Here is a 22416-nt window from a genome sequence, read left to right as displayed (position 1 = left end):
GATCGACAGTACAGTTTTTTTTAATAATCTTTATTGAACAAGTCAGAATACAATTCTCAGTAAACAGAAAACAAAACGAACATGTTAATAATACATATATATATTACAAACGTTTAAACAAAAAAGAAGCCAGGGGATTTTTAGACAAAAATTTCAAATAAGGAGCATATAGCCAGAGTCTTAACAGCTTTCTTGTTTTTGGAATCCAGGATAGAACTCAGGTACTGCTTTATTTCTGCTTCAAAAATTAAGAAAAGAGGTTTTGAATTATTCCATCTGGATTTGTGGATATGGAACTTAGCGAGGATGATTATTAAATTTATAATGAAGGTTTGTTTAGTGTTTTTTTTTCCTTACTTATGTAGAACCCAAATTGTACATTTTTCCAGTATAGCATAAAGACAATTAGTACAGTACATTTGACATTGTGCCTCGCAGTACGTTACATGGCAACGTCATTAATGTGCGCCGGAGGAAGTGGTAACGTTGATTCTGCTAGCGATTGTCTCCAAGCAGGTAAATAAGGCTAATCTTTGGTCTGCCTTTTATTTTCGACTTCATCTTGTGCCGTAAATATTTTCTCTTGTGTCTTTTCGATTATGAGTCTGAGAATAGCTGCAGTATTTTCTTCTCTCGCTCTCTCTCTCGATCGATTGCCTTTGGTAAATCCTTGTTTACCACCATGTTGCTCTGCCAAACTCGTAACTTGCATTCGAGCGACTGTTACCTTCGGTTTTCAAATCAAGATTGATTGCTTGGACTTTTGTTTAAAACATGCCATTGAGGGAAATATCCTACACTGAAACACCGTGTGCTGATGGTCTCAAAATATACATACGATATATATTCCGTATATATATTCCGAATATATACCTTAAAAATACCCATAGAAATAGCAAACACATAAACATACGAATACCCCCCCCCCCCACGGTATACAATTGTGCTTTCCTACCAGTTTTTACATTAACGAAACAAGTGGAGTGATGTTCGTCTAAATATAATAAGAGTGGCTCTATTCAACCTTGTTGATAAAATGTTTTACAAGTCTGAGAATTGTAAATGTTTGTTTTGGGGAGGACCAGATGCTGCAAAAGTGCTTTTAGATTATACTATTTCATCCTTAATAGTTTTAAAACAGTCAATCAAATTAAGTGAAACCAAGACATGAGCGCGTAAGAGCTTTGGTCCATCATTTTGCAGGATGCCCCTTCCTGCAGCACTGCTGGCCCGCTTGGCCAAGAGAGGGATTGTGAAACCCACAGAGCAAGGTTGGGCGCATAACAAACACATGGGACCAAAATATTCAGTCCCATTTCAATGGATTTAATTCCTGGTGCCATATGCCATTTTGTCCTTCTAGGGGCAGATGAGGAGATTATTGCTGAAGATTACGACGACAACAATGTCGATTATGAAGCTACCAGGGTAGAAAATCTGCCGCCCAATTGGTATAAAGTGTTTGACCCCTCTTGGTACGTATTGCTTGATATCTGAAATATGTCAGCGTTTTTGACACTGGATCATTCTTCAAAAAAAATGTTAGGATATAAAAAGTCACCCAAAGAGATGCAAACTTTGATCATTTCAGCAATTTACCACTTGTAATTTGGACAGTAAAAAGTCTATGTCTTCATAAATTGTGATTTTTCTCAGAATTCTGCAGTCATATTTTTCAGTCATTGCAACAGTCTAGAATAATAAATTGTAATTCATATTTTCAGTCATTGAAACAGTTAATACAATAATGTATTTGTTTTGATGATTGTGCAGCTCTGGGGAATTAATTTATCAGATTTTTCTGTTAATAGTAGGGGTTGTCTGATCAGGGTTTTATGTTGCCAGTTTCCGTCATGTGGATTAGGTGTACATTTTTTCAATTTAGAGCTGCTGACTAATGATTATTTAAAAATGGATTGATCTGTCAGTATTTTTTGAATCTTTGATTAATCAGATTTTAAAAAACGTTCTATCCAAATTTCCATCTTTTATTATACAAAAAGAGGGCATCATTTCAGATTGACAGTGCAGAAAATGCACAAACATACAGTGTATTATGACTCAGCTTCTGGTCAAAATAAAAAAAAAGTCCAGTGTTTATCTGCTCTTGTTTTTTTTTCATATATACATATCTTTTTTTTCTCCTTTTGTTAATTTAGTGGCCTTCCTTACTACTGGAATGTGGAAACAGACTTAGTGGCGTGGCTGTCGCCAAACGACCCGTCTGCTCAGATAACAAAAGCTGCGAAGAAACAAAAAGGTTGGAAAAACAACAAAAAAAAAAAGTTCAATTTGTTGTCGATGTGTGTCCTAACTTTGCCTTGAATTGCTCAGTGGAGGCAGGGGACGACCGAGTTGAGCGACAGTCTGAAAAAATGGACAGAGAGCGGGACCGAGATCGCGAGCGCTATCGAGACAGAGATCGGGATAGAGAGCGTGACCGTGAGAGGGATGAGCGCCGCGAACGAGACAGAAGAAAGCAGAGGAGGGAAGACACGGCACCCTACAACAAGGGCAAAAGAGGTCTACGGAAATCCACTTTGCATTTTGACTGTTTTTTCTTTAGTCTATGAGAATGACACTCAGCATAATTTGCAAGTCATCAACTGGATTAAAGTTGGAACACATTGTAGTGGACAAAGCTTTTTACCAAATATTGAAGCAATTTAACTCCTCAGGTAAAAAAGACGATGAAATGGATCCCATGGACCCAAGTGCATATTCTGATGCTCCGAGGTATGCTATCACGACTTCCTGGTCCTGTTTATTCCTAACTGAGGTCACCACACTTGAGCAAAAATATTGTTTTTGTAGGGGCTCGTGGTCAAGCGGCCTTCCCAAACGCAATGAAGCAAAGACAGGAGCCGACACCACGGCCGCCGGGCCTCTGTTCCAGCAGCGACCATACCCGAGTCCGGGAGCCGTACTCCGCGCTAATGCAGCGAACCAAGTTGTGAAGGAGTAACACCAACTCCCAGCTGTACTTGTACTGTACGTATTTGGTCATGACGTTGGAAGTCTTGTATAAGTCATTTCGTAAATTACAATTATTTGCTGGGCAGTCTGGTCTTCAATACCACTTTATGTCTTTTTTTTTTTTTTTAAACATCTTAATACTGACAGATGTAACCTCATTTGTCACCATTGCAGATCCAGATGTTTTTCCCATGGTAGCCGTTTGCTTTTATTTCCATTTGATAGCTCTTGAATCAAGAAGAACCCGTGTCAGTACTGTATGTTGTTTCATGACCGAAGATGGATGGCCATTAGAAAACACACTTGAAAAAAACTTTGTAATGTGTTGGTCTAATAATTTAAAAAGGCTGACCGTTTCTCATTTTTTCATTTAGTGAAACTATTACTCTTTTAATAATGTGTGCAAATTCACAATTTTATTCCAAACATTACAAAAATGATGCTTTGTTGTTACAATAAGACAATAATTGAAATATTTGCCAAAATTCAGCAGTGGTCAGAAGCTCCTAAATAGTGACAAATAAAGTCATAGTCCAAAGTGAAGAGTTTCTTTTCATATCTGTCAAGCTGGACCATCGCTCTGCACTTGTCCTTGTCCCGCTGCAGAATACGGCCCACCTGCACACACGTGCATGTTTTGATATGGAGGCGAACAAAAACATAGCTTCAAACACATTCCAATGATCCTCTAGAAAATCCAGATGACTTTGGACTCACCTGTCCCCGATGGTCACCAAGTACAACCATGATGGCGTCATATTCGCTTTTGGGCACTATTGTTTCCAACATGTCCTGCTTCACATCTGTCACAGGACAAAACATGGTTCATTTTTCACTCTAGTAAATAGAAAAAACAGCCCCCATACAAAAAGACATTCAATCTCTAGACTAAGTTACCATCTATCAGTCTTCCTTCTTCAGTTCGGCAAATGCAGGTCGATGGCGTTAAGACATCCTCCACACGCATCTGAAAAGAACAACGTTAAGAACGTGGCTTGATTTTGATCTAATCAATTTCAGATCAATTTGAGATTTCTGTGGCACATAATGTATTGGAAAGAAATGCAAAACAAAGTGTGACACCTCCCAAAATCATTAAACATGTTTTGGTTTCGTTCGTCAAAATGTCATGTATATCCATTTCTACATGCTGAACTTGGAAGCGATGTGAAATGAATGCAAAGATTGCATTGCAAGGTTTACATGCCTCTTTTCGACCCTACCGACAATCAGGCCAATTCAGGGTATCACTGATAAATCCATGACAATAACATTGCCCCGCCCTTTTTTAATTGCATGTTTTCGTTTTAAACACTGGCTACAGTAATACAGTTCTCAATGTATTGTTTTTTTCCTATACCGAGGACTTCTCTGTGATTTACAGTTTATAAAATGACCATCAAAGTCCCCGAAACAAATATTTGCCTTGTCTCAATGAAGGTTGTGAAATAGATGAAACTAGATCAAACTACCGGTAATAGGCGGAATGAATACCTTTGAGTTGTAGTATTTTCCCCCCTTGAAATCTTTATCTACAAAACGAACTTTCAAGTCGCGCTGGAGCCAGCAGGGCGGCGCCTTTGCTTGCCTTGCCTCTTTTTGCGGAGGCTTCTCCCTGGAGAAATAACCAATATTCGACCTGATTATGGTGGGGAGCGCAAACAATGTTGCTGTGTGCGTTGTATGGACGCACCTGTCATGACTGGATTCTCTGTGTTTCCTTTTCCTGTCATCTTTTCCTCCATCTCTCTCGGAAGACTTGACCTCATCTGTGTGCCGCCCCTTTCTGTCCTCCTGTCGCTGTCGCTCGTCACGCTCCCGCTCCTCTTTTACCTTGGTTTTATGTGCTTTGCTGAGACGACCTGATGGCGGCAGGGGAACTTTGTTTGTGCTATCCATAACACGTATGGTTGCAAAATTCCATGACTTTTCAAAGGTGGAAACGTTCCATGAGAATTAACAGGAATGAACCAGGCTTTTACAAAATTTAAGGTTGTTGTGGAAAATATATTTCAGCATAGTCCTGACCAAAATATCAAGACTGAGCAGTATGTCATGTATGTCACGGTTGGTGTCAAACACATTATAGTTTCGGGGCCGCATTTACAGTTGTGCTCCTAAATACTGTATATGGTCATTAACACCACTAACCAAATTTTTAAAAATGTTTGACGCACACACACTTGCTAAATTGTGTGACTGGCCTCCTTTGCACAATGCTGTAAGCCTTTATTTTGTTTGCACATTGTCATTACTGATGCCGTTTCCAGCAGACGAACTAGAAATAAACAGAGATGAAAGTGGACTTTTCTGAAAATTCCGGGGAAAAAAATAAATAAATAAATAAATGTGTGTGTGTGTGTGTGTGTGTGTGTGTGTGTGTGTGTGTGTGTGTGTGTGTGCGCGATATTACTGTTGTGGCGACTCCACTCAAGCTAAGCGAGCCTCAGCAGTAGATAGTCCGCTGCTCTCTGCTGTGCGTGTTTCAGCGCGAACATGTACGCAAGCGCGTTTTTTGATTTCAACCAATCAACGCCGACGTAAATGACGTCAAACACGACAACAGCTAAACTAAGCCAGCCGAGACGACACTCGAAGTCGGACGGACACGATTTTCTGCCAGTCTGTGGTTTTCCCTTTTTGGCCAAATATATTTTTTACGACAACTGTCTTGTCGGCGGCGTCTTTTATTCGTTCCACTGGGGTTTATAGCAGGTGTGTTTATAAAGAGACGAAAATTGTTTGGGGACTATCCCCCACGTTCTCGTTGAGATGGTATAACCCAAGAGGCAAAATGACGCTTGCTACTGTTGTTGCGAGTTGCCATTCGTTCTACTAAACCATTAGTCAAACGCCATCATGCCTTCTGTCGTTATTACACAAACAAAAATCTCTTTACTGTTACTAGTGTAAGTGCCTCAATATGGCTACGCTCGTGAAAGCAATACAACGAACTCAAACGTGTCTTCGTTCAATGTTGTCAACTAATATCCGGATTATGCAAATTTTCCTCAATTCTCCGGAGAAATTTTCATAAAAATTTGAAAAACCCGGAATTCCGGGAAAATCCGGAGGACTTTCATCTCTGAATAAAACAGATGATGCTACATGAGCGATCATCTGGAGTTGCTGAATAAAATACGTCGTGTTACCGTTGACAGGATTTAACTAAGTTTCTTAGTCGGCTAGTTTTGCTGATATTTGCCTTTTCCCAACATGTATTCATCTATGTGCTTTTGACACAACATGAGCTCGTTCACAGGACGTAACATTTTCATCATGCGGTCTTCTGACGGCCGTAGACCAAAGAGCCATTATTATATGTTAAATGATCAAACTAAAGTGTGCTTAACAACGCTTTTCCATCAATTTGTATTTCATGTTTTAATCCATCTGGGCATCATATTTAATGCTTTTTAATGCCATTTAAGTAAGGACTTAATTTTCGCAAACTCCACTGAATGACTTGTAATGCGTTTTTATTATCCACTGAAAGCCCGATATTTGTTGATTAATTTGATAACCAATTAGTTGTTGATTCATTGATGAAATGTTGTGCCTTTGCACTGATTCAAGGCAAAAATCAGCAAACGAATTCTATGCTTGTGACTCCTGTGCTGACCCCTAAAACTAATGGGCTAATTCCGTCCCCACTTACTGAGGTCTTTGCCGTATCTGTCGTATTCCTTCTGCTTGACCAATTTCACAGCATACTGATGGACTGAAACCACATCACCGCCAATCGCCAACTTCACCAAGACGCGAGCATTGTCCGTGTCCAGAGCTTCAATCTGCACAGGACAGAACGGGGGTCAAAGGAGCTTGTTTTGCGTCTTCTTGTGGAAATGATAAAACTCTATTTGACCTTTCCGTAGCGCTCTTTATGCGCCCCTGACTCCAGCAGCACGCATCCGCCGCGACCCAACACCAGGTGCTCCTCCTCTTCCTCGTCGCGTTCCTCGCCAGGCTTGGGCGGGCGCCGACGTTTTCTGGGCTCCAGATCCTTGATGGCCGAGCGATCTGCCCCGAGACCCAAGCCGATGACACGGGGCTTGTATTCATATGGCTTCACATCTCTGTTACAGAAAAAAATCGTTCATTACTGCTGGATAGAACTTGAAAAGGAGGACTCATGCTAGTCCACTTGTTCTTGCAAACTACAGATAAAGAGTATCATCCGAAAAATTAGCTCTCCATGTACCACCATAATGACTAAAAACAACTGAATTGCGAGAATGTAAAAAAGCTTTACGCCACTCTAATACTATGCACATTTTGAACTAGACTTACACAATCTGCTCGACTGGATTGAAATCTGGTTGCATTTTTTTTTTTTTTAATAATGAAATAAAAGCTGGTATTATGAACTTTTGTCTCATATTCATCATTTGATCTAAAACTCAAATGTGTTCAGAGTACAAAAAAAAAAAAAAAAACACAACAACAAACAAAGGAATTGACCTTGCCATTCCAATATCTTTGGAGGGGAATGTACACCCACAAAAAAAGGTTCATCGAGCCTATTTTTATCCATGGATTTGGTCTTGGTGTAACAGTGGCGACCCCTGCAACCTCTGAGCCCCACCAACTAGGGTTTCTCACCGGCTTGGGAGCCCGGGCCGCCAAGTCACTTTTAGATAGCATGATATTCATATCATATTTATATTATTAATAGTTATTTATATTTAAATAGGGGTATGCCGACATTTCATCCATGTTTGTAATATTATCGAATTCCCCAATACTTGCAATGAAAAAAAGGAGAACAAGACTGACTGTTTGAAGGTGCGGCCAATGCCTTCCCCTTTCTTCCAGCCCATCCCCTTCAGCATGGCCAGTCCATAGCCTTCAACAGGAACTCTCTCATAATCTTCTTCTGTTGACTGTAATACACATACAATTGATCAGCCACATTTTGACCATTTGCACAATATTGATATTCTGCCTTCACAAAAGTTGAAAATGTTCATTTTAGTTGAGAGGTTTTAATCTCTGATGGTTCGAGTACAAATGAATGGTGTAAGATTGACAACAAAAACTGCAAACACGCCTCTAACTTCCTGGACCTCCTCAACTGTTAAAACTTTCACTTATTCTCGTCTGCTCCACCGGTCTCACCATGAAGCAACTCACCAGTCTCAAGTTCTGCCCCGACATCTCTGACCACCTGGCAATAATTTTTTTGCATCCACCTTACCACCTCCATTCCAAGAGAAAAACACGTCATATCCTTCATGAACATTGCAGCCATCAAATCCCAAAACTTCTCAGCCACACTCAGTACCACCTTAACCACGGCCCCCACCACCTCCATCAGCAGGACTGTCCACTAACTTTTGCACTGGTGCAGCCGACTATTTCAGTTGGTGGCACCAGCATAGATTTGGTCGCACTCTTTTTTGGGGTCAGTACAGCATGACCATATTTGCTGATATACTGTCATCTCAATTGGCATCCCGTAATTTCACATGATGCAAAGATTGACAGAGACTGAAGAGAAATTTGCAAAATGTTTTACTTTAACAACAACTTTGCAAGAAGCAACGGTTGACAAAACAGGTCAGTTATTTTCTCTCATTTTAAAGGAAGACAAAAAATAGGAAATGATACCATGGTACAAACTTAGAACATCTATAAAAAGTAGTGAAATAATAGATGGGAGTTAAACCCTCACCTCACCAATGCAAGACCCTTTCATTCTCACCCCGCTGCCGGAACCTTGGGACTTATCATGGACAACAATCTTACCTTCTCCCAACACATTCAAGAAGTGACAAAAACAGCTTTTTTTTCACCTGAAGAATATTGCCTGCCTTTGCCCTTCTCTCTCTTTCCTTGCAGCAGAAATCCTCACCCTTGCCTTTATCACACCTCACACTGACTACAGTAAAACAGCATCCTATATGACACCGCCCCCCTGATCTCCTCAGCACACTTCAATACATTCAAAACACTGCCACCCACCTCCACACCCACACAAGTTCCCGTGACCACATCACGTCTGTCCTCAAGAACCTTCATTGGCTGCCAACCCCTTACCGCAGCAAATTCAAAATTCTCCCACTCACCCATAAGGCTCTCCATAACCAGGCCCCCACCGAGGTGATATACTCGTTCGACCCCTACACCACTTCGTGTACCCTCTTTTCCTCTGACAATAACTTCCTGATCGTCCCAAGGACCAGACATCGTACTTCGGGTGACAGAGCATTCTTTGTTGCCGCCCTCCCCCTTTGGAATCCTCTCCCAAACATCCATGATACTGTTGACCCCTCTATTTCCAATTTTTTAAATTTAAAAATCACACCTGTTCCGCACTGCCTTTAACCTGCAATAATTACATCAATGGGAACAGACGCAATACCAATTAAGCTGCAACTTCTCCTAATTACCTACACTTTACACATCACTTTACATCCCTGACTTAAAAAGGGGACTTTTGCTTTTAAAGTGTGTTTGTTTGTTTGTTTCATTTATATGGTCTGATAAATATTGGGCATCCCAATTAACCACCCAGGCCAATAGATTGCATACAAAGACAGTGTGATTGTTGGGTCAAAAGCTCCTTCTGAAATCACTCATACCTGAGTTTAAAACTGAAGAATGTCCTTTTGCTCGATTAATTGATTAAATTTAGAACCAGCTCAATTTACCAGTCACAACATTAAGTACACCGGCACAATCTAAGGGGGGGGGGGGGCAAATATCTGCCTGACCATTTTGACTGTGCTCAATCCATCTACTTACAGGATCTGGCCGCAGCTCCACATTTAAATGGTCACCATCCTCAAAGCCATCAGGCACCTTGTTTTGCGCCAACAGGGGGATGGTTAGGTTGAGATGAGCCTCCGACTGCAACTCTTCCAGCTTCCGCCTTGAATCTACCATGAGCAAACAAGAAGTCAGCCGCTATCATAAACACAAGCAGTGGGGTACCTGAGAAGATTTCATAAGTGTTTTTGCTTGAGTCTTCATTTGTCTAACGACCGTTTATACTCTATGATTGAAAATATGTGTCAGCTCTTATGTCAACTACTTACACTATCAAAATATACTTATAAACTAACAGCACACTTACTTTAGTACAATTTTGGCGCCGCGAGTGGCTGCCTTTCCAGCAGCTCCTATATTTTGTTGTTCTACTTCTTCCATTCATAACTTTGCTGCTGTGAATTGGGAGTTTCTCCGTTGCGAGACTAATAAAGGTTTTCTTATCTTATCTTATCTTATTTTGGTCTACTCTGTCCACTTCTGTTAAATAAAAAGTGTGAATACTTTTGCCACTTGGTCTGAACACAGGGTGCCAAGTGTTGATGTTTTTCATGTAAACGCACCTTCAATAAGCTCTTTGACCGCCTGAGCCTCCACGGAGTCACTCTCGTGAGTTTTGTCTCCACTTCCATCACCATTGAGTTGAGTCGATTTGCAAATTTTGTCTCCACTTCCAAGGGTCTGGTTGTCTTGGTGGGGGTCGCGCCAGCGGTTTTTCAGAATCAAGGGGATGACAAGTTCCGTTGGTTCTTCAGATGGCTTCGTACTAGAAACATCACACGTTAGAGAGTCCTAGAGGTGCCGCTCACGTTCGAATTTATACTTGGCGGATTTCTAAATCTAAATAACAATAATAATAATAATAATACCACACCCAAATTCAAAGTGAAAATCTACAAGTGATTTTTTTGAATGCAGCGTTTCAAACAAAACATGGCTAGCATTAGCCTACCTCTGCAATTCATTCTTGGTGATTCCGGTCAGATAATCGATGTCATCTTTCTCTGTCAGGGCGTCGCCACTCGGAGGTTTGAATTTGCTCAATGTTTTAGCGAAACCGAATGAAACGGATGTTTTTTTCTCGCTTTGGTCCTCCGAAGACGAGGTGGAACACGAACCGTTCCCGTCCAACGCCATTGTGGTGTGGTGACGTCATGAGGGAGATGGGAGTTGTCATTTTTCTTCTTTCTTTTTCTTCTACTTCTTTTTTTTAGTGAGCGCCATCATGCGGCGAGACAGCGTCACAGTCACATCACAAATGGCTTGGAAAAACTTTGCACTCGCTATTTCTTGACTAGTTCATTGAATCACTCCAAATCAATGGTTTCCAAAACTTTTTACATTCGTAATATAGGCCCTAGTCATAATAATTCACTGTGTGGTTTAACTTCTCAACTTACCTCAACGTTTTGTATAAAGAATAAAAAAAAACAACCTCAGATGCAGGCAATGTGTTGTACATAAAGCAAACACACATATAAACACGCGTATAAAAGCAATAACAGTGATAACAATAAATTACAAACCTAATACAGCAAACACAATTAAACAATGCAGAGTCTCACACTGAGTGAAAAGCCGATCAAAGACTAAAATGTTTTGTTTTTTTTCTGCCTATATTTTAACGGAATGTCATGCCAAAGGGAGGGATCTGCGGCGGAAAAAGCTTGATCCACTCTGAGGCTCTTCCACGAGTGTCTGGTGTGCTGTCCTGAGGCACCAGGCAGGTACGTCCACGTGGAGGAGCTCAGAGAAGTGAGGCGGGGCGAGACCTTTTCAAGATTTAACGTTGAATAAAATGTCTAAGGAGCCACTGTAGGAAGATTAGAATTGGAGTTATCTCCTCCCTCCTCTGAGCTCCAGTTTGGAGGTGAGCAGCAGCATTTTGGACCAACTGGAGATGCTTGAGGGAGGACTGGCTGACTCCAAAATAAAGTGCATTACAGTAATCCAGCCGAGGTGTAACGAAGGCACGGATTACTGTTTCTAAATGCTCCTGTGAAAGGAGAGGCTTTTGGCCACAATTGAGTTTTTTTTAGTCTATTTCAATTTGAAAGTTATACTATGTGTTTTTATATTCCATTATTATTATTTTGTGATGATGGTGATGTTTTTTGTTATTATTATTATTATTATTATTACTTTCCATTATAATAATATGTTGTTGATTGTTTCATGTTCAATCTGTACAGCACGTTGTTACTTTGTTGTGGGGAGTTGCTGGAGCATATCCCAGCTGACTTCGGACGGAAGGCAGATGACACGCTAAGCTGGATCGCCAGTCAGTTGAAGGGCACATATAGAGACAAACAACCATTCATTCACACACCCACGCCGTCACTGAGTGGGAACCGATCACACGCTGCCCACACACAAGTAAGGCGAGTGTATCACTATGCCATCAGTGACTCCTATCAGATTTCAAATCATTTCTAATCTCAACTTTTATTTAGTGGGTGTTGCACCGTGTAAAACAATTGTGGAAGTAAAATATCTCCAGCATCACTGACTTGGAATCTCAATCGAAGGTGTCATTTCAATTATTTTTAGAGGATGTTCTTTTGTTGTGTAAAAGTAAGGACAGACGCTGGTCAGATCCTCTGAAATACTGAGTTCTTGATCGACCGTGTTTGGGTCCAGAATCACGGGACTGTAGGAGACCATCTGCTTCATTCGTTCCCGAACTTGAGGTTGCCCAAATGTTTGATTTCGTTCAGCAAAGCTCCTCTGAGCAGCTCATGTCCATCGAGCAGCTTTTGGATTCTGGTCATTGGTCACCTGAAAGTTCTTCATGACGGAAATGGGACTCGATCTCAGCACCTCCACCGAGGCTTGAGAAAAGGCTTGACACAAATTCTTCAGTGCCAAGTTTGAAGAGACATTCATCAATCTACATTTTTTCTGACAGAGACCAATTTCCCTTTCTCCTCCCACCACTGCTGGAGTCTACTGAATAATTTGAAACATATCCTGCAGTTACACGTGATTAAGATATGGAGAACACTCGTAAATTTCGAGAAGGCAACGTTTTTTACTAGAATTATCTCAGCTTGGCATCTTTGAATCAGCAACGTACATGTTCAAATGTGATTACATTGGATAAATAGAAGGGACTGTTTTTTTTTGTGTACTTGTAAAAAGTTGTAGAAAGGGGGAGACTTTTGTTCCTCTGTTCGGAATGATGCTGCAGGTACATTTCCTGAGACAACCAAGGGGCGGTACGTTTAACTCCTTTGCCTTTTCTTCCCTCCCAAGCTTCCGCCTCTCAACTTACCTTTTGACCTTCTTAGTATTTGCCCTCTTGTCTTGACGTCTTGCCCTTCTATTTCGTCTTCTGGGAGCAAAGTGGAATCGCTTTCTTTTCTCTTGTGGACACCTCTGACAAATGCGATCCGAGTCATGCATCTTTGCCAGCTGGTCGTGTGCAACAAAAGACGCTCGCTCGGTATTTTAACGCACCGCGCTTGAACTTCAATGACACATCTAGCTAAATTGTGTGTTGTGCCAAAAACGCCAATTTAATACCACACCCCCAAATAATAATAATAATTAAAAAAAAGAATAAGAACAGGAAGAAGAAAGACAAAAAGAAATGCCAAACAACCGTGCCAGAGGACACAAACTCCACGTATTGAATTTATTTGCAGCGGAGAAAGCGAACATGGAGGTAAGAGCTTATTTGGAATGAAAGTGTGTTACGTTGTGACGTCATAAATTAAAAGAGCATGTCAGGCATGATCCATAGAGCGACATGTTTGTAAGCAGATTGTGTGTGTGTGCGTGAGCAATATGAACGTGCCATCCCGCTCTCTCTCCCTTCTCTCTCTCCTCTCTCGCTCTCCTTTCCCATCTCCAACATCTCTCACTAGTGTCCAAATATCCCGTCAGCCGCGCGTATCCTCTCGAGTTTTCTTTCTCGGGACGCGGTGGCAGCAGCGGCGGCATTTCTCATTCCAGCCACCACGCTTGAGCTTTCTCCAAATCAAAACAGTAATTTGCAAGTCCAGGATTTAACGTGCACTTCCGGCCGGCAATGTATATAGACGCGTTCAAAAGGATCCTCTTTGAGCGGCTCAACTGCTTGAAGAGGATGTGTGTGTGTCAGCGTCACAGCAGGTCAGTAAACAGGCAGTGAATGATACAGGATTTGCACCAGCATCCGTTGCGTGCATGCGTGCAGTGGACATGATGTCATGTGTATGTGTGGTGCGGGTCACGTGAACAGGTGAAGTTTGGGCACAGCAGGTGATCCGTGTAAGCTTGCGAGGCGTGTTTTCTTAACCAGAAAGTTTGCACCTTGAAAAATATGCATGTTGTATCTAGTGAAGGCATCCAAGTGGTTGTTTTCATTAATTTTGTCATATATATGTTGCCCTGAGATACAAGTTGAATTTGTGTCTCGCATCATCTTCCTAAGGTGAGATGAATGAAAATGCCATTAATCTGTTCAGAAAATATAAACAGTATTGCCGTAGTGTGTGTGTGTGTGTGTGTGTGTGTGTGTGTGTGTGTGTGTGTGTGTGTGTGTGTGTGGTTTTAAGGACAATGACACAGTGAAACTGAATAATAATTGAATTAAATAATATGTAAAGAATTAAACAGTTTGTGCTTTTTATGTTTCAATTCAGTTCATTATACTGCCCCTTCTGGTGTGCCTGCCTTGGCCACATCAGTATAATACAGTCATATTGACTCAAACAACAAAAGTCACCATGACTCTCAGCGTTTCAGTCAGCTTCAATTGTACAGTACTAGTCTTTTTCTACAGAGGGTAAAGACGACAGGATATGTCTCTAAGGATTGTGATATTGTCTGTCTACATGTGTTGATGCATTGGTATTTGCAAATAACTTTTTTACATGAAGTTTTTCACGATACGAGCTGTTGTTCTGTCTTAGCTTAATGCTAACAAACAATGCAAAATGCCTTAGACAGGCTAACAAATAGCATCTATGTCGTAGTGTCTCTTCAAGTGACAGATATTTGAACACAAATGGTGTAGCAGCACGTGTAGACAGATAATATAACAATATTCACAGTGATTTATTGTTCATCCTTTACGAAAAGCAACAAATTTTACTGCTGTTTACTGAGGAGCTGCAACCGTATATCTCTACATCTGTATAATATTGCCCCCAGGTGGTCAAGGCCGGCACTCCAGAAGGAGCAGTACAATGTTGAAATAAAAAAATGTGACAAAAACTGTTTATGTTATTGCATCTTATTTAATTATATCGGTAATATATGCATTCCTAAATGTACACTCTTATTCAGTGCTTTTTAATGAACATTTTGGCTTTTTTGGTCAGCTGAAAACGGTGAATGGCATTCTCGTTCATTTCACTGGAGAAAGATGATTTGAAATAGAAGTGTGGCTATGTATCGAATCAAACTCGTATTTCAAGGCCCCCGCAATTGACTGGCGACCAGTCCAGGGTGTCAGCTGTGACTGGCTCCAGCTCATCTCAGCGAGGAAAACAGATGGATGTTTTCTGGAGTTGTTTGCGCGAGGATGCGCATAAGTACCTCAAGGTATGTGTTATTGGTTGAGGGCGTGTCCCTGCATGATGCAGGGGAGTGACGGATGAGTATGCTTGGCCCTGACTTTGTATGGTGCTCTGTTGCCCTTTGCAGTCAAGGATGTTGTGATGAATTTGTTACAACAATAACCCAGCAAAGCCTGCTCTACCCCTCTCATGATTCGCCAATAATCGTTTTAAGTTCGGATCACCCCTTGAGTAGGAATGCATGTAGATGGGGAGCATGACTAACAAGAGGGGAGGAGAAAGCGAGGCACATCTATCCTCTGTCATCGGATTGCATCGGGGAGTTACTGATTGCCTAATTAGATACCTCCTGTGTCCTTCGGCTTTATGCATATTCATGCTGCTGTTTTAAGGTGAGGCAAAAATAGTGTGTGTGCATATCGTGCACGTGTTTATGTTTGAGTGTGTGTGTGTGTGTGTGTGTGTGTGTGTGTGTGTGTGTGTGTGTGTGTGTGTTTACCCTTGACAGGGCAGGGCTACGCAGGCACATTCTCCCATCTGTGGTCCAAACCTTTGCTCCCAGCCACTGCATTTAGATTCTGCACTTGTAGTCTGCTCTATTCTTAGTCCTCTCCACAATTCACGAAATCTCAACGACAAGACAGACGAACGCGACAACATTCCCATGCTCACCTTTTTTAGCGTGATTCGATTTGGATCAGTTAAGCCACCGTTAAGTGGTGAAACCCGGACAGAGTCAATAAGAGCTCACTGGTGACGTGTGGTGTCACCATTTACACAGGGCCATATCTGAAAAGTCAAGAAAGCAATGAATCCGTGTATCCTTGAGTCGGATGTGAGTTGGACGAGTGGGGGATCAATATTATGTGGTGAGACAGGCAGCAGGAGCAGGCGAGGGAGGGGTCACCTTCAACTGGGGCTGTACTGAATCAGCACGAAAGGAAGACACCCACCTGAGGAAGACCTGCTTAGGTGTGACCTTCCCTGTGAATCGCTAATTTTGTGTTAATATAAGCCAGGAGTCTACTGTGTATAAGGTTAACTAACACACCCTTTGCTACTTACAGTATGGTGACACAACAGTTTTTGAACGTGAACATTTTTTTTCACACGCTGTACAGTGGAAAGACAGTGTAAAAATTCTTGGTTTCCAAATACTTTGCACAGTATATGTTTGAAAATAAGTGCTGTAATCATGTACAAAGACTGAGTGCCTTGTAGTACTGTACATGTGAGGAGATCATGTTAAACCGTTCTTCACCATTAGATTTTTTTGTCAAGATTTTGCACTTTCCCAACCAAGGACATCCAACGCCAGACTATTTTATGTCATCAGATTATTCTGTGGTCTGAGGTGTGTTAAGAGAAATTTTCCTGATAACAGGGTCTGAAATGGCTTGCTAGCAGCAATCTTGGGCATGATACATACATAAGGATTTTTCAAATCTAAAAAGATTGTTGATCTGAGAAAGACCACACACATGATTTAAAAAAAAAACAATTTTTTCACCGTTTTGTATGTGCTGTGTGGGGTGTGCGCCAATAATTTCAACAAAACACCATCCATCCATTTTATGCTGCTTATCTGGGGTCATGTTGCAAGGAAGCCCAGACGTTCCTCTCTCCAGCCACTTCGTCCAGCTCTTATTGCGGGGGGTGAGGGGCCGGAGGGGCCGGGGGGGCAAGGCTTTCCCAAGCCAGCTGTAGGATCTGTTGTCCCTGGGGCCCGGAACATCTCACCAAGAGACATCTTGATTCGATGCCCAAGCCACCTCATCCTTCTCCTCTCTATATGGAGGAGCAGCAGTTCTACTTTGAGCTCCTCCCAGATGACTGAGGCTATCAAACTATCTCTAAGGGAGAGCCTGTGGAGAAAACTCATTTTCGCCGCTCGCACCCGCGATGTTGTTCTTTTGACCACGACCCACAGCTCGTCGTCATAGCTGAGGGTTGGAACATAGATCGAGTGTGGTAAATCAAGAAGTTTGCCCTTGTGCTTAGCTCCTTCTTTACCACGACAGACTGATAAAGAAGTTGTACCAAGGCCAATGCTGCACCGATCACCTGTCGAGCAGATTCAGTTTCACCACAGATCTCAAAAGAAAGGCAGAAATCTTGCATGATCACACATGATATCACAAAAATGAAGAACAACAAACACTTCCATACAGTGTATGTTGTGGCAATGTCACCCAAGTGTTTCGGAAAAGGACCTCAGGTAGGAGTGTTGTAAAATGTTGATAAATGTTGTAAATATTGAACACATTTAATAGTCAAGGCCCGGTACGCATAAAGACGGGCTATTATTGTCTTGATTTTGCTGGTCCCCTACAAGTACTTCAAGCGCTAGACTTTCTACATGTATTTGATTTGCCGCAAAGGGATAAAAAAATCTTTGGATACACTTTTCAAATGTTCATATATAACTTTGCTAATGTTGTGAACTAACTGCAAAAATACATTAAATTAGCCAATGATTACAGCTGGGAGAATGCACCATACCTATTAATGTTGTTAGATTAGATTTTTTTTAAGGTCAGAAGCTGGTGGTATTTAGTCTATCGCAGCAGACAACGCAGTCGCCATGTATTCTTGGAGCCTACAATGTCAAACAGTTCTCTTAAATAAGTTCTCGGATGGGAAATATCTTGCGGTTCATGCGTTCTTGTTGTCTTTCCTCCACCTTGCTGCTCTTTCGGTTTTTTTCCACCTTCATAAGGAGACCCCAAGATCCAAATCGACCCGCCCCCCAAATATGATCCTTTTTTTGACCCAGTAAAAACTATAAAGTACATATATCTGTTTTTCAAAAGTAAGGAATAAAAATAAAAAGTAATCAGACAAAAAAAGTCAAACCATAGATATTCTCAGGACATTGAATCGATTGTAAACTGCCGTTCTCAGACAACAACAATGACCTGGATGAAGGAGTACAGTATTGGCCATTTTTTTCATGCGTAATTCTCAGCTGCTAGTTTGATGAAATTGCTGGTACTTCCTGCCGAGAGCTCATCTCCGGCCGCAGTGTGAGGCGTAATGCGTCATGGCAGACTAAGAGAGAGGACCTCTTGTCTCAGCGGTATTCCTCACCACAGCTGCATGTACACAGCACAACATGCACATGCATTCCTTGACCTTGATCCTGAATGATAAAATATCCCCGAAGGGAACATCACTCTCACTCCGTTCTCCTGTCAGGTGTGTGACACTTACAGTTGCGCTCTCAATAATAGTTTAGTTCATCAGAATGGCTCTTCTTCATAAAAGAGTCTCCAAGGGCTTTGCAGGCCCACAGTTCGCAAAGATCGATGGATACCAAATGGGCAACTTTTTCATGTTGTACTGAAAAGACATGAGAATCCATTTAATGAAATAAAGCGTCACAATTCAGTGCCTTCAGGGAAGCGGTTCTTCCTCAGAACCTGGTGCAATTGTTCAATGGTGAATCCTTACAGATACAGCCTCAGTTCCATCATCGCCACCTAGCCCCCTCACAGAGCAGGAGAGAAAAGGGGTGGTGGGGGGGGGGGCAATAGAGGAGAAGCAGCAGTAAAACAGGCCAAAGCCCCAATGTCAGTGAGTAAGGTTGACCAGGTGGCAAATTTCATCCTCGGTGTGGTTTAACGCGTATAAAAATCTGAAAGTCTTAGCATTAAAACTTTTATACAGAGGTAGCCGCTGTAATTTCGGTAGGGAGGACATTTCAGAGAATGCTCTTGAAATTTCTGACTTCTTTTTAACCTCTCTGAGTTGCCGAAAGACCAGCATGTTGAACAAAAGGGTGCCACCAAGGACAGAAAGCTCTGAATCTATGGAATATTTAATTCGTAAGCAAGCATGTATAAAAAAAAGTAAGTCAAGCTCACTTTCTATTCATGCAAATGCCCAGGGAATGTTGAACATTCAATTCCAAATCAAAACTTGATGAAAATTTGTCCACATTTGCTATAGAACTGGAAGTCAAAGGAATATTAGGCTGTTAAAAATGAACACTTTTTATTTTACACATTTTTATTTACTGTATAGATAAACACAACTTTCTTTTGTGCTTTCTTGGGACTCGCTGAATTAATATTTTCTTATATAAGAAAACATTCTACATGTTTGAATATAATTGTTAGAAACATGCCGTCTTTCATTGTGGACATATAGCGTGAGTAACACAATTTCAGTTTTCCAGATGTTTCATTTGGGGGTGTGCTTAAATGAAGTCTGCCATGAATCGTTCCTCTCCCACTGTATAGGAACGTGAGTGTCTTTTTTCCCGTCAGTGTTTTTTTTGACAATTGCGCCCAGAGTTGGGCAATTTGCAAAATAATGCTGGTCCGTCATTCGTCATCTGTTAGCGGTATGGACACCCGTCCGTCAGTGACGGGCTAAGAGGTCCATCGGTATCGTGACGATTACTGATGGGCAAAAACCCACATACTGTACGTCAATGTTTCGTCTGTCATTTTTGATAAATTTCCCGTCATTCGTCAATCGTTAGCAAAACAGGTGTCAGTACTGACGGAATGTCCACCTTCTGGCTGTAACGTGCGGTTAGCTCGCTACTGTACGTAGCTATGCCTGTGCCATGAAAATGCAACTTCCTTCTGATAGTCCGCTGGCATGTCTGATCTGGAGTGTGTCGTTGTCGGCTGTGAGTGCATGCACGCATATGGAGAAAGGCGAAATAGTGAGGAAGGGGTCATTTTTCCTTATTTATATCAGTCCGTCTCAACAGCCAGCTTGTGGACAGCAGCTTTGCACTGGTGTGGTCACAGTAGAATGCCTCGTTGTAGGCCGTGAGTGCATGAATGTCAAGGAGAGGAGTTGGTTCAGCGAGGTAAATTGTTTTTAAAAAGTCGAACTTGACAGCCAGTGTGTAGGCCAGGGCTTCACGCTGGCATGGCCAATTTTTAGATCACCTCGTCGTTGCGGCATGGAAAAGCCCTGTGACGACGCGGTGGGATACAGTATATTCCAGCAACCAGAAATGTTTTGATTGCTCTAAGATATAGTTATGTCTTGACAGAGTAGCATAAAATTTTCCAGGTTATCATAGTGGTATTTGATTGACGCATTGGAGAGTGTGCACAGCTTTATTTATTTATTTTTTTACAATTTAAAGGCTTCATTTTATAGATTTGGCTTTATTTTATTAACCATTCAAATTTGACAGAGTTGTAAATCACACTCTTCTCTGCGGTGTGTCCACTTTACAAGACATTTATTTTCACTTATCAGGGACTAATGCATGAGTAGCATCAGTAAAATCCTATCAGTGCTTGATATCTGCAATGTTTTCAGGTGAGACTGCAAACTGTTTGTCGTCACTCACTGGCATAGATTTGTTGCTGGCGTGCGCAGATGCGCCACAGTTCTTTTCATTCCACGTATTCTTATCAGCTTTTTCATGTACTGGGTCGGTATTGAGTGTGTAAGCACGCTCCCGTGCTTTTTCGTGTCACTGTGAGGTCTATTCTATGTTTTACCAGCCACAAGCATTTAATCTTTTATTTTTAAATCTGCCACTGCTGTCCATTTTGTGCGTGGCACTCGCGTGCCCTAGATTTGGAAGTGGGCGTGCAGGACGGAGCTTTAGTTCAGCCCGTGTCACTCGCGCAGTTTGGTGGGAATGTCGGGAGGGAGAGGTCAGGGCAGGGGCGTCACTCGGTTTTATGGACAGGATGCGCACAATGCGAGTAAGTGTAGTACACAAGCAAAAAAAAAAAAAAGTCATAAACAGCTAATATAGATTGATAATACTGCGTTTAAGTTTAAAGTCAACATTATATTTGATGTGGTATTTCAGTCTTTTTTTAATGCAGTACAGCATTAACCACAGACAAAATGTACGCGTTACAAAGCATGCGAAACAGTCTGCAAATAAGGTCACTGTGTTGTCACAAAGTAAGCCGTGCCTTTCATTTTCTACACACAAAAAAATGACAGAGAAAAGTTTTACTTTGAGGAGTTGATAGAATGAAAACTGAATTGACAGCTGCAATTGCAAGCTACTTGGTGGCTGGAAAGATCAAAGAATGCCTGAATGTCTGTGTTGAAGGGTGGCAAATCGGTCCATCACCGTGTTGTGAGTGCATAGAGGCCGATGATACAACTTTGGCTCACATCAAAGTCTTTGCTCTGAAATACTTTTGAAGTCACAGAGTTAAATTTTGCCGCATATGTGCCTAGGTGGTTTGAGTATTACTTAATGACGTTTAAATGAAACAATAAAAGTAATGTTCAAGAAGTAGATATTTTGGCTTATCTTTACCTCTTGACTCTCTTCCCTTTCTAATCATAACTTTCCTAAATAAAATGTCATGTAATCTAAATCTTACATGATGCACCTTGCCGGAAATGTTTCATATTTCATATCCATATTGGGTTGCATACGATTCATAGACTTTATGCATCACAAATAAAATCTTTTAAACTCACATTCCTAGTACGTGCAGATGTCCTGATTCCCATCGTTCAATATGGATGCAGTGATGTTATTAGTTGGTATTATTATCATCCACTTTTGACAACCATAAGTGAATGAAGTCATCGCCTGTTTCAATGGTGTGAATTGATGCATTCAGTTACACCCTTCAGCTTCGTTTATACAGCCAGGAGCTTTGACAAGCGGGGGGCTTTCTGCTGTAAGGCAGGTGCGAACTAATTCTTACTACCAGCAGTGATGAAGACTTACTTTCTTGAGAGACTTTCTTTTATTCTTCTTTCACGTTCTTTTTTTCCCTCTCTTTCCTGTGTTTAATCATCCGCCAGTGCAAGCAAGGTCGCAATCATGGACTGGGCTTCGAGTTAATATGGAGGGTCAAGTGGAGCGGATTGGATAATGTCGCACGACTTACTCTATCAATGAAGGAAGCCCATAAATGTACGCGCATAACAAAGTCAATCATTTTAATTCAGTTAATAATTAATTGCATTTTAAGGAGGCTTCAGCCACCCCTAAAATCGGCCTAACGACGCCATTGGGTCAGGATGCACGTGCCTGAAAAGATGGTCGGCTGGGGAAAATCGGAGATGTGAGGAGTCTCTTGCGCACACTCATCTTTGTCGTTCCGAGGTCAGTGCCTATTTAAGATGCAAGATGCTTTACTTGGATGACCTCAGCATCACCCCTGGGAGGATGCTGCGCGAAGATTAGAAGCAGCATGTTTCA

At 41.5% G+C, this 22416-nt stretch overlaps 3 protein-coding genes across 6 annotated transcripts in view; 2 read left to right on the top strand and 1 right to left on the bottom strand.

Annotated features, from left to right (window-relative positions):
• Positions 1-415: 415 nt before the first annotated feature.
• Positions 416-3282, top strand: pqbp1 (polyglutamine binding protein 1). Its single transcript, XM_019865206.1, has 7 exons — positions 416-516; positions 1204-1271; positions 1364-1475; positions 2160-2260; positions 2335-2523; positions 2679-2736; positions 2815-3282. The coding sequence occupies exons 2-7, from the start codon at positions 1205-1207 to the stop codon at positions 2963-2965; spliced, it is 678 nt and encodes a 225-aa protein (XP_019720765.1). The 5' UTR covers positions 416-516; position 1204; the 3' UTR covers positions 2966-3282.
• Positions 3283-3370: 88 nt separating this feature from the next.
• gpkow (G patch domain and KOW motifs) lies at positions 3371-10918 on the bottom strand. The gene is made up of 11 exons (XM_019865205.1): positions 10700-10918; positions 10311-10513; positions 9724-9857; positions 7753-7859; positions 6842-7052; positions 6635-6767; positions 4670-4838; positions 4471-4591; positions 3874-3943; positions 3694-3779; positions 3371-3594 (listed from the first exon to the last, which is right to left on the bottom strand). Exons 1-11 carry the CDS (start codon positions 10882-10884, stop codon positions 3463-3465), a joined length of 1551 nt encoding a protein of 516 aa, XP_019720764.1. The 5' UTR covers positions 10885-10918; the 3' UTR covers positions 3371-3462.
• Positions 10919-13019: 2101 nt separating this feature from the next.
• magixb (MAGI family member, X-linked b) overlaps positions 13020-22416 on the top strand; it is a 71546-nt gene continuing 62149 nt past the window's right edge. For 2 of the 4 annotated variants that reach the window (XM_019865242.1, XM_019865241.1), the window contains exon 1: positions 13421-13863. In XM_019865242.1, the coding sequence (XP_019720801.1) occupies positions 13781-13863 (83 nt within the window). In that variant the 5' untranslated portion in view covers positions 13421-13780. The other 2 variants (XM_019865240.1, XM_019865239.1) reach the window with 2 other exon arrangements.

This window comes from Hippocampus comes, unplaced genomic scaffold (assembly GCF_001891065.2).
Source record: "Hippocampus comes isolate QL1 unplaced genomic scaffold, H_comes_QL1_v1.1 scaffold124, whole genome shotgun sequence".
Classification (NCBI taxonomy): domain Eukaryota; kingdom Metazoa; phylum Chordata; class Actinopteri; order Syngnathiformes; family Syngnathidae; genus Hippocampus; species Hippocampus comes.
Note: the sequence above shows the minus strand (reverse complement) of the source record. Positions and strands in the feature narration are given on the sequence as shown.

What these genes read in the sequence shown, in the direction of transcription:
- pqbp1 (XM_019865206.1), top strand. Translation starts at nt 1,205, where the DNA reads ATGCCCCTTCCTGCAGCACTGCTGGCCCGCTTGGCCAAGAGAGGGATT. An exon ending in TGTGAAACCCACAGAGCAAG is followed by an intron (nt 1,272 to 1,363) that starts GTTGGGCGCATA and finishes TTGTCCTTCTAG; the next exon opens with GGGCAGATGAGGAGATTATT. An exon ending in GCATATTCTGATGCTCCGAG is followed by an intron (nt 2,737 to 2,814) that starts GTATGCTATCAC and finishes TTGTTTTTGTAG; the next exon opens with GGGCTCGTGGTCAAGCGGCC.
- gpkow (XM_019865205.1), bottom strand. Translation starts at nt 10,884, where the DNA reads ATGGCGTTGGACGGGAACGGTTCGTGTTCCACCTCGTCTTCGGAGGAC. An exon ending in GGTCAAAGAGCTTATTGAAG is followed by an intron (nt 9,858 to 10,310) that starts GTGCGTTTACAT and finishes TGCTCATGGTAG; the next exon opens with ATTCAAGGCGGAAGCTGGAA. An exon ending in AGAGAATCCAGTCATGACAG is followed by an intron (nt 4,592 to 4,669) that starts GTGCGTCCATAC and finishes TTATTTCTCCAG; the next exon opens with GGAGAAGCCTCCGCAAAAAG.